The sequence below is a fragment of the Papio anubis genome, chromosome 5 (genome assembly GCF_008728515.1).
Source record: "Papio anubis isolate 15944 chromosome 5, Panubis1.0, whole genome shotgun sequence".
Taxonomy (NCBI): Eukaryota; Metazoa; Chordata; class Mammalia; order Primates; family Cercopithecidae; genus Papio; species Papio anubis.
In genome coordinates, this window is record NC_044980.1 from 127775194 (window position 1) to 127784932 (window position 9739).

The window sequence follows — 9739 nt, forward strand, 5'->3', positions numbered from 1 at the left end:
GTGCCAGTTGTTCCTTTCCATGTTTAGTGCTTCCTTCAGGAGCTCTTGTAAAGCAGGCCTGGTGGTGACAAAATCTCTCAGCATTTGCTTGTCTGTAAAGGATTTTATTTCTCCTTCACTTATGAAGCTTAGTTTGGCTGGATATGAAATTCTGGGTTGAAAATTCTTTTCTTTAAGAATGTTGAATATTGGCCCCCACTCTGTTCGGGCTTGTAGAGTTTCTGCCGAGAGATCCGCTGTTAGTCTGATGGGCTTCCCTTTGTGGATAATCTGACCTTTCTCTCTGGCTGCCCTTAACATTTTTTCCTTCATTTCAACTTTGGTGAATCTGACAATTATGTGTCTTGGAGTTGTTCTTCTTGAGGAGTATCTTTGTGGTGTTCTCTGTATTTCCTGAATTTGAATGTTGGCCTGCCTTGCTAGGTTGGGGAAGTTCTCCTGGATAATATCCTGAAGAGTGTTTTCCAACTTGGTTCCATTCTCCCCATCACTTTCAGGTACACCCATCAGACGTAGATTTAGTCTTTTCACATAGTCCCATATTTCTTGAAGTTTTGTTCGTTTTACTTTTTTTTCTCTAGACTTCTCTTCTCACTTCATTTCATTCATTTGATCTTCAATCACTGATACCCTTTCTTCCAGTTGATTGAATCAGCTACTGAAGCTTGTGCATGCGTCACGTAGTTCTCATGCCTGGTTTTCAGCTCCATCAGGTCATTTAAGGACTTCTCTACACTGGTTATTCTAGTTGGCCATTCATCTAATCTTTTTTCAAAGTTTTTAGCTTCTTTGTGATGGGTTTGAACATCCTCCTTTAGCTCAGAGAATTATGATCGTCTGAAGACTTCTTCTCTCAACTTGTCAAAGTCATTCTCTGTCCAGCTTTGTTCCATTGCTGGCGAGGAGCTGCATTCCTTTGGAGGAGAAGAGGTGCTCTGATTTTTAGAATTTTCAGCTTTTCTGCTCTGGTTTCTTCCCATCTTTGTGGTTTTATCTACCTTTGGTCTTTGATGATGGTGACGTACAGATGGGGTTTTGGCTTTCTGTTTGTTAGTTTTCCTTCTAACAGTCAGGACCTTCAGCTGCAACTCTGTTGGAGTTTGCTGGGAGGTCCACTCCAGACCCTGTTTGCCTGGGTATCACCAGCGGAGACTGCAGAACAGCAAATATTGCAGAACAGCAAATGTTGCTGCCTGATTGTTTCTCTGGAAGCTTCATCTCAGAGGGGCACCCAGCCGTGTGAGGTGTCTGTCTGCCCCTACTGGGAGGTGCCTCCCAGTTAGGCTACTTGGGGGTCAGGGACCCACTTGAGGAGGCAGTCTGTCCCTTCTCAGATCTCAAACTCTGTGCTGGGAGAACCACTACTCTCTTCAAAACTGTCAGACAGGGACATTTAAGTCTGCAGAAGTTTCTGCTGCCTTTTGTTCAGCTATTCCCTGCCCCCAGAGGTGGAGTCTACAGAGGCAGGCAGGCCTCCTTGAGCTGCGGTGGGCTCCACCCAGTTTACCTACTCAAACTTCAGCAATGGTGGGTGCCCCTCCCCCAGCCTCGCTGCCACCTTGCAGTTCAATCTCAGCCTGCTGTGCTAGCAATGAGTGAGGCTCAGTGGGTGTGGGACTCTCTGAGCCACGCGTGGGATATAATCTCCTGATGTGCCATTTGGTAAGACCATTGGAAAAGTGCAGTATTAGGGTGAGAGTGACCCGATTTTCCTGGTGCCATCTGTCGCAGCTTCCCTTGGCTAGGAAAGGGAATTCCCTGACCACTGTGCTTCCCGGGTGAGGCGATGCCTCCCCCTGCTTCGGCTCTTGCTCGGTGGCCTGCACCCACTGTCCTGTACCCACTGTCTGACAAGCCCCAGTGAGATGAACCTGGTACCTCAGTTGGAAATGCAGAAATCACCCGTCTTCTGCATCACTCACACTGGGAGCTATAGACTGGAGCTTTTCCTATTCGGCCATCATCTCCTCCAGTATTTCATCTCTTGGTAAAGAGGAGTCTTCCACCCGCATTCAGTTGCCAAGTCATAAATCTGACTGTCTACTTAGACTCCTCTCTCAAGCTTTGTTGTGTGACCTCCTCGGTGGTTATTGACTTGTCCACATCTCTTCATCCCTGTCACCATCAGCCTCACCTGGATTCCTGCAATGGCATCCCACACTACTGGGAGCCCTGGAACAGAAATGCCCCAGCAGGGTGGGGAGGATCTTGAAAGTGCACATCCAATTGCAGCACCCTAGGTTTCAAGCCTGAGGGTGGCTCCCCATTTTTCAGACTACAGACAGACCTTGCAGTGTGTCCTAGAAGGAAGGGAGTAGGTAAGGTGCTGGGCACTGGAGTCAGCAGGGACGAGAGGAAGGAAGGTGGAAGGGAAAGAAGACTGGAGGCCCGAGATGTTCATGGTCAGGTGGGCACCCCGGAGCAAGGGCGGGATCTGGCAGTGGGAAGTGTGATCTGGTTTTTCCAGGTGTTGGGCACCAAGGAAGCAGGGGCCAGGAGTGGCACCAGGGTCACTAGAGAGGGAAGCCCAGGGGTAAAGAGGCCTAGCATCTTCCATAAAGATGTGGAAGGCCCCCAGGCTGACAGCAGGGTTGGCTGGAGAAGGAGGTACTGAATCTGGAGGCAGAGATTTTAAGACATGAGGGAGAGGGGGAAGCTGGAAGGTTGGCCCTGCCCAAAAGCTGGGGCTGTGCCTGTGAAAACAGGGGATTCCAGGATAAGGCAGATGGTGGCCCCCTGAATCTGAGGGCTGTTAGGGATAGGCAGCCTTCTTGGAGAGGGGAGCTGGGTTGTGATGTCCTCTGCTGATAGAGGACTTTCAGGTGAGGCCAGGAGAGGAGGGAAGCAGAAAGGACTGGTGGCAGGGAGGGCTTCCATCTTGGAAGAAAGGGGCAGGGGCAGTGACCAGACTGGCACCTCAAGGCTGGGGACACTGGCTGCTGGCTCAGTGCACCTGTCTTTTCTATGTTGTGGCAGAGGCTCCTGCTGGCCAAGGGCTGTATCCCAGAGCAAGTTGGCCTGCTTGGGGACTGCTCAGCCTTTTGCCCTTGTAGGCATGCACAGAGACCCTGGGCATGCAGGGGCAACAGGCACACACGCATGCACCCCAGGTTTGGCCTCATGGTTTTTCTGTCATTAAGCAGGGCCTTGCATCCTAGAGTGATTCCCTGGGGATCACCAACCACCCTGAGCTGTGGCTGTCCTGTAGCCTTGGGATGTCATAGGACCTCAGAGCCCCAGAGGCACAGAAGTGACCCTGGATAACATGCCCTCTGAATGTTGGCTGGCCTGCTGCCAGAGGGAGCTGGACCTGCCCATGGTTGGCACTTGCACCTCTGAGCTAATTTGTATTAATTCAAGTCTAAAGGAGCCCTTAAATAAAGGGCTACAATCTCAGAGCCCAGAGATGGCACTCTGGCACATCCTTGGCTCCTGACCCCAGATTGATTAAAATGACACTCTGCCTTCTACCTCATGACAATAAACCTGCACCATGAGGAAATGTTGTTTTGCACAGAGATGCACGAATGTTCATCTGCGTTTCAGCCTGGAAACAACCTTCAGATGCTGGGCTGTGGTGTGAGCATTAGTCCCCCTTCCTCCCTGCCTCCTCCTCCTGGGGCCGGATCATCTTCCACACATCCAAGGGGCTGTGTAGGAGGGCTCTCTCCAAGCACTGGGCCTGGGCATCTGCTTTGCCTGGAGCTTGTTTCCACATCCAGAATGCCCCAGGGCTGTGGCTTGATCCAGAGCCCGGGAGAGCTGAACTGGGTACAGGGAATTGCCCCCTGCAAAAGAATTTGGGAATTCAAAATCACACATCCAATGGGGGCCACACCATGGGCCTCAAAAGCTTAGGACTTCCTCAGGAGGGAGCTACCGGCCTAAGGGGAACTGGGCAACCCTCTCCTAGGACTGGATTTCCATACCTTTCTGGACTGTGCCCTAGAAGGCCTGCGTGGATTGTGCTTAAAGAATTTGGCCAAATCCAGCTGTCATGGGTCCTATATGGGGCTCCCAGGAGAGCGTGTCTGTTCCTCCACTGCTGCTCTCAAGGTTGCTCAGCTTGGACCTCAGGTGGCACCAGCTTATGGGCCGGCCTGGAGGTGGGAGGCCCAGCCAGGTCTCCCTGCAACCCTTCTGCACAGGCTTTGGGTTCTACTACCCAGTGTTCCTCCCTTCCCACTAAAAACCTGATCTGCGGACCACATCTCATCACAGCTTTTCTCATGAGGATTTACTGCTTTCGTCTTAGTCCTTGGGAAAGAAGTTCTGCCTCTGTTTAGTGGGGAGGAAGGCATTAAGAAAAAAAAAATCTTGGCTGGGCGCGGTGGCTCACACTTGTAATCCCAGCACTTTGGGAGGCCAAGGTGGGTGGATCACAAGGTCAGGAGATCGAGACCATCCTGGCTAACATGTGAAACCCCCATCTCTACTAAAAATACAAAAAAAAAAAAAAAAAAAAAAAAATTGCCAGGCGTGGTGGCGGGTGCCTGTAATCCCAGCTACTCAGGAGGCTGAGGCAGGAGAATGGCGTGAACCTGGGAGGCGGAGCTTGCAGTGAGCCGAGATAGCGCCACTGCACTCTAGCCTGGGCGACAGAGCGAGACTCTGTCTCAAAAAAAAAAAAAAAAAAAAAAAAAAATCTCAGCTCTTTTGCAATTAATCCAAAAACACTTATTTTCTTTTCCCAAGGAGAGATGGGAGGCATCTGGTGTGCATTCACCCCTGCAGGCAGCGCCAAACCGTTCCGCACGCAGAGCAGCCTGGGACTCTTGGACTGTCTCTCTGTTTCCCAGGTTACCCCAAACTGTTCAAACTGTACTGCCTTGTTTCTTAGCTCTAAGGACCTCCTTTCCTAGTACTAAGCCAGTAAACAGTCTCTGTGCTCAGGGTCATTGGTGGTTGAAGGTGGTGGCATGGGGCAAAGGCCTTGAGAGTTGGTCACAGCTCTGCCATTGTGTTGGAGTGTGACCCTGGCCAAGACAGTTTGCTTTTTTGAGCCTGTGACCACTCATTTTGAAATGGGAAGAATGATAACACCTACCTACCTTGAGGTTATGTCTGTGAAATGTCTAGGTAGGTGAACATGCATTGAGTGCCTACTGCATGCAAGACTCCAGAGCAGGAAGAATGAATAAGGAGTCATACACGGTGCTCCCAGAAATGGGCAATGTAGTGGGGAGATAAGACAAATGCCCATTTCATATGGGGCAAGACTGAGGTTACAAGACAGGGACCTACCTGTGAAGACGGGGCCCACAAGGACCAGGGAGCCACATTCCTCTCGGCCCTCTGTATACTCACTCCCAGGGTCGTTCCCCTACTCCTCCTGGGCCTGGGGCAGAGAGCATTCAGGGCTGGCCCTCAGCTGAGAAGCAGGAGCAGGATGCCCTGAGATGACCACACAGTCAGGTTGGGGTTCAAGTGGAGTGGTCACCTCAGACCTGAGAGAATTGACTGAGAGTGGATGTCAGACATTGGTGAAGCACTGTTAAATGGATCCAGCCCTCAGTCTGGGCACAGTTCTGATTCACTTCATTAATTCATTAGTTTATCCAACCAACCAACCAACCCACCCACCCACCTACCCTTATTGAGCATCTGCCTTGTGCCAGGCATGGCACCAGTTGCTGGGGACAGCTGTGAACTGGGCAGAATGGACCTCTGTCCCTGGAGCCCACCCAGCCCAGCAGCACCCTCGCCTACCACAGTGTCCCTGCCTTGTAGACGCTGATCATTGCTGTGGGACAGACAGTCTACACTGTGGCCTCTGTGCTCCTCCTGCTCTTCCTCCTCATGTACATCTTTGCTATCTTGGGCTTCTGCCTGTTTGGATCTGCAGACAAGGGTGACCATGATAACTGGGGGAACCTGGCTGCGGCTTTCTTCACCCTCTTCAGCTTGGCCACGGTACTGTGTTTGGGAACAGTGGTGAGGGCAGGGGCCTTGGGAAGGGACAGCCTAGTTGGTGTGAGTGTGTGGACATGTGGGGCCTCACATGGGGCTTTCCTCATGTCCAGGTACTCATTTGGGCCCAGGGAAGCTGGGGTCTGTTCCCCATCACAAGCCAGCACCCTGCACAGGGCTCCATCACTCTAGGCCTGTGATTCCTTAGAGTGCTTCTACATGTCTCACAGGGCGATCAGACTTTGCAGAGTTCTCAAATAATAATTCATTTGGATTCAGTTTAATTTATAAATGAAACCCATGTCACATAGCCTTTTGGGGAACCGGCTGTCACAAATCCACCTAGAAGAAGCGTGTAAAACCCAAATCTAGAAATCTAGATTCTGCTGGACTCTGGAAAGAGTGGGGTCTTTTCAAAGGTGGGCCTGGCAGAGAGGCAGTGTCTTTCTGGGAGGGTTGGGAGGCCTTGAGAAAAGAGACCTCGAGGCATGTTGGTCAGTAGCATCCCCAGCCAGGTGTGCTCTGCATTCCCAGGCCATCACGTATGTGCTGGAGCCAGTGGACTGAGAGGTGTTGAGGGGATGACGTGGAAGAAGAGCCACCCTCCTCCTCAGTGGGCCTGGCACTCCCCTAGTGTAGGTGAAGAGGAGGCCTGTGCCACTGGGCCTGGGCCCTCAGCATACTCTGCCCTGTCTGAGCAGGTTGATGGCTGGACAGACCTGCAGAAGCAGTTGGACAATCGGGAATTTGCTTTGAGCCGGGCATTCACCATCATCTTCATCTTGCTCGCCTCTTTCATCTTCCTCAACATGTTCGTGGGTGTGATGATCATGCACACGGAGGTGAGGCCCCGCCTGTGAGGATCGGAGGTCAGGGCAGGTGTGGCACGTGGAGCTGTAGGGCAAGTCTCCAGGGAGGACCCGGAGCTGTGTAGCTGTGTCTTCCCAATGAAGTGGAGTAGAGGAGGCCAGCTGGGCCTGTCCCTCACCCGGCCCAACTCTCCTCCCTGAGCCAGTGCATTTGCCTTGCCTGCTGATGGTGGTCAACAGGATGGTGGGGCCTAGGAAGCCTCTGCAGCTGCAGTTGGCAGCTTGAGTGGGGGCTGGCACTGTGTGGGGAAAAGTGCTCCTGCTGAGGGCCTGAGCAGTGGTGCAAGGCTGAGGAAGAGGAAAGACTGGGTCTAGGCATGTAGCAAGAGCCTGTAGTTGACCTCCATTGTCTGACTCTCTAGGACTCCATCAAAAAGTTTGAGCGAGAACTGATGTTGGAGCGGCAGGTGACGCTCATGGGAGAGAAGCAGGTGATTCTGCAGCGGCAGCAGGAGGAGATCAGCAGGCTGATGCACATACAGGTGAGTGGCCCCTGCAGGCAGGTGGACAGATGGGTGGATGGATCATCAGGCTGATGGGATGGTGAGGAGGAGGGGCCGTGGTGCCTGTGTAGAGAGCAGGTGGCCTCAGGCACCTGCAACCTTAGGTAAGACAGCCGCCTTCCTCCCATGTTTTATAGAATCAGCCTTTACTGTTGGCATTTTTGTGTTTCTCTGGACCTCTCAGAGTGTTGAGTGCTGTGATTATAATGTCTCCCTCTGTTGTGGGCAGAACTATGCTGCTGGGCCCTTTGGGGCCAGGCAGTCTGTGCTGAGGCTTCTTCCTGAGGGCTCACTGGGTGCCAGGCAGCCATGGCCCCAGGCCACTGAGTGGACAAGGATGCGGAGGCTCTGATAGAGTGCCAGACAACCTTGGTTCTCTCAAGTTCCTTAAACCAGAGCAAGAATGAGCAAACCAGGCTGGAGATTTTCTGTCAAGCATGATGCAACCATGAGGGACCAGGGTGAATTTTCCCTCTGAGCCTGAGTGCTCTGAGCCTCCCATGCTGAGCCTCGGGTGCTCTGCTAGGCCTCCCTCCCTTTTTGGGTGCATCCCTCCTTGGCCTCTTCTCTGGGGTGGAGACATGTGCCTGTCTTCACCGTGCCAAGGTTTGCCCAGGGTTGGGAGAGGCTGCGCTGAGCCTCAGTTGGACTTCATGTGCTGCCTGTCCTCAATGGTGACCGCCTCACCCAGGAGTCCAGGTTCAGAAGCGGTCAGGATGAAGTTGTGACAAGGCTGAAGCTTCCTTCCAGGACCAGGGTCAGGCCGCTGCCTGTGGCCCATCCTGGAGGGTCTCCATGCCTCTGTGCAGCTCGACTGTCACCTTCTCATCACTGCTCTCTCATTATGCTTTCCTCTCTAGGAAAATGCTGACTGCAAAAGTTTCAGTGAGCTGGTGGAGAACTTTAAGAAGACCTTGCACCACACTGACCCCATGGTCTTGGATGATTTTGGCACTAGCCTACCCTTCATTGATATCTACTTTTCCACTCTGGACTACCAGGACACAACTGTCCACAAGTCAGTTCCAGCCCTAGCCTTCCCTGGTCCCTGGGGCTTCCTCGAGGTCGGGCTGTGTCAGGTGCCCAGGGAGAGTGAGGGGGATGATGACTGAAGTGCTGATGGGCAGTGGGTGGGTGGAACATGGCTTTCTTGGGGGTACAGCATTCCATGTATACACAGGGGCTGGGCTGCTGTGTGGACAGGCTGTGGCTTGGGGGAATCTGCCCCTCCTGCCCCTCCCCAACCCACCTTGACTTGTGTGTAAATGCCAGCTCCTTAAAGTCTCCAGGCCTCTCCTCACTAACCCCTTTCCAGAGTGCAGAGGAAAGACCACCGGGTAGTCTCAGCTTCTGGCCTGGTTGTGCCACTACCTTCCTGTGTGGCCTTGGGCAATTCTCTGCCCTTTTCCCATCTGTCACATGAGGGGCTGCTGGGCTGATTCAATGAAAACAGTGTATGTGAAGCTCTGAACCTGGCCTGGCCCAGGGCTTGTGCTCAGTGTGAGTCAGCTGGGATTATGAGCAGCCATTACTGAGCAGGAAGGATGTAAAAACCTGGTTGATGGCTGGACAGGTTGTGGGCATCAGGAGCTATGGTGGGCTGTGGGCACTAGGGAGCTACAGTGGGCTCTTCAGTGAGGACAGATATAATTAGCCTGGCTTCTCAATGAAAGCCGCTTGGAGGGCTTTAGAGATGGGCGAAACCAAAAAGGAAGGAGTTGTTGGGGAATGCCCACTTTTGGCCCAATAGGGGGTCAGTCACTGTCTGGGCAACTCCACACAGTTACTTCTCTCAGGACCTAAGAATTTATTTCCAACCTGACACATGAAGTAAAATCCCTTGCTCCAGGGTACCCCAGGCAGAGTGGCAGATCCAGGATTCCAACCCAGCCTGATCTGGCCTGAAGTCCTTGCTCTTCTTTGACCCTACACCTGTGCAGGTGCAAACGTGTGGTCAGTGGGGCTAGGGGGTCCTGGAGCCTGCCCCTGACCTCAGATCTCATCTCCTCCTGCTCCATTTTGCAGGCTTCAAGAGCTGTACTATGAGATCGCGCATGTGCTGGGCCTAATGCTGGAAGACTTGCCCCAAGAGAAGCCCCAGTCCTTGGAAAAGGTGGAGGAGAAGTAGCTGGGCATGGGGACACCCATGTGCTGAGAGCCTTGCAGACTATGACAGGTCCCTATTAAACACAGGCTTTCTGAGTTGTCCTCTCCAGAGTTGCTGTGATTATGGCATTTCCCCACCTTTGAGATCGGGCCTGGATAGGTGCTTATGAAATGTGATTCCCCAGAGCCAATCCCCCATCCCCCACCACAGGACATGCAGACCTAGGGAATGGGGAGCGGGAGGCTCAAGGCTTGTCCTGGCCAGAGGCCACATCCAGGGCCCGTGCTGGGTCTAGGCTCCCTGGACCTAGCAGCAAGGACCTGGGGAAGCTGCCTGAGGACCACAGACCA

At 52.9% G+C, this 9739-nt stretch overlaps 1 protein-coding gene across 2 annotated transcripts in view; it reads left to right on the forward strand.

Moving 5' to 3' along the window:
* The window catches only part of CATSPER3 (cation channel sperm associated 3), a 54819-nt gene extending 45324 nt beyond the window's left edge, over window positions 1-9495 (forward strand). For both annotated transcript variants that reach the window (XM_009209110.3, XM_003900114.5), the window contains exons 4-8: window positions 5731-5913; window positions 6612-6752; window positions 7142-7261; window positions 8143-8300; window positions 9308-9495. In XM_009209110.3, coding sequence (XP_009207374.1) covers window positions 5731-5913; window positions 6612-6752; window positions 7142-7261; window positions 8143-8300; window positions 9308-9410 — 705 coding nt within the window. In that variant the 3' untranslated portion in view covers window positions 9411-9495. The remainder of the gene's footprint in view (window positions 1-5730; window positions 5914-6611; window positions 6753-7141; window positions 7262-8142; window positions 8301-9307) is intronic.
* The last annotated feature ends 244 nt before the right edge of the window (window positions 9496-9739 follow it).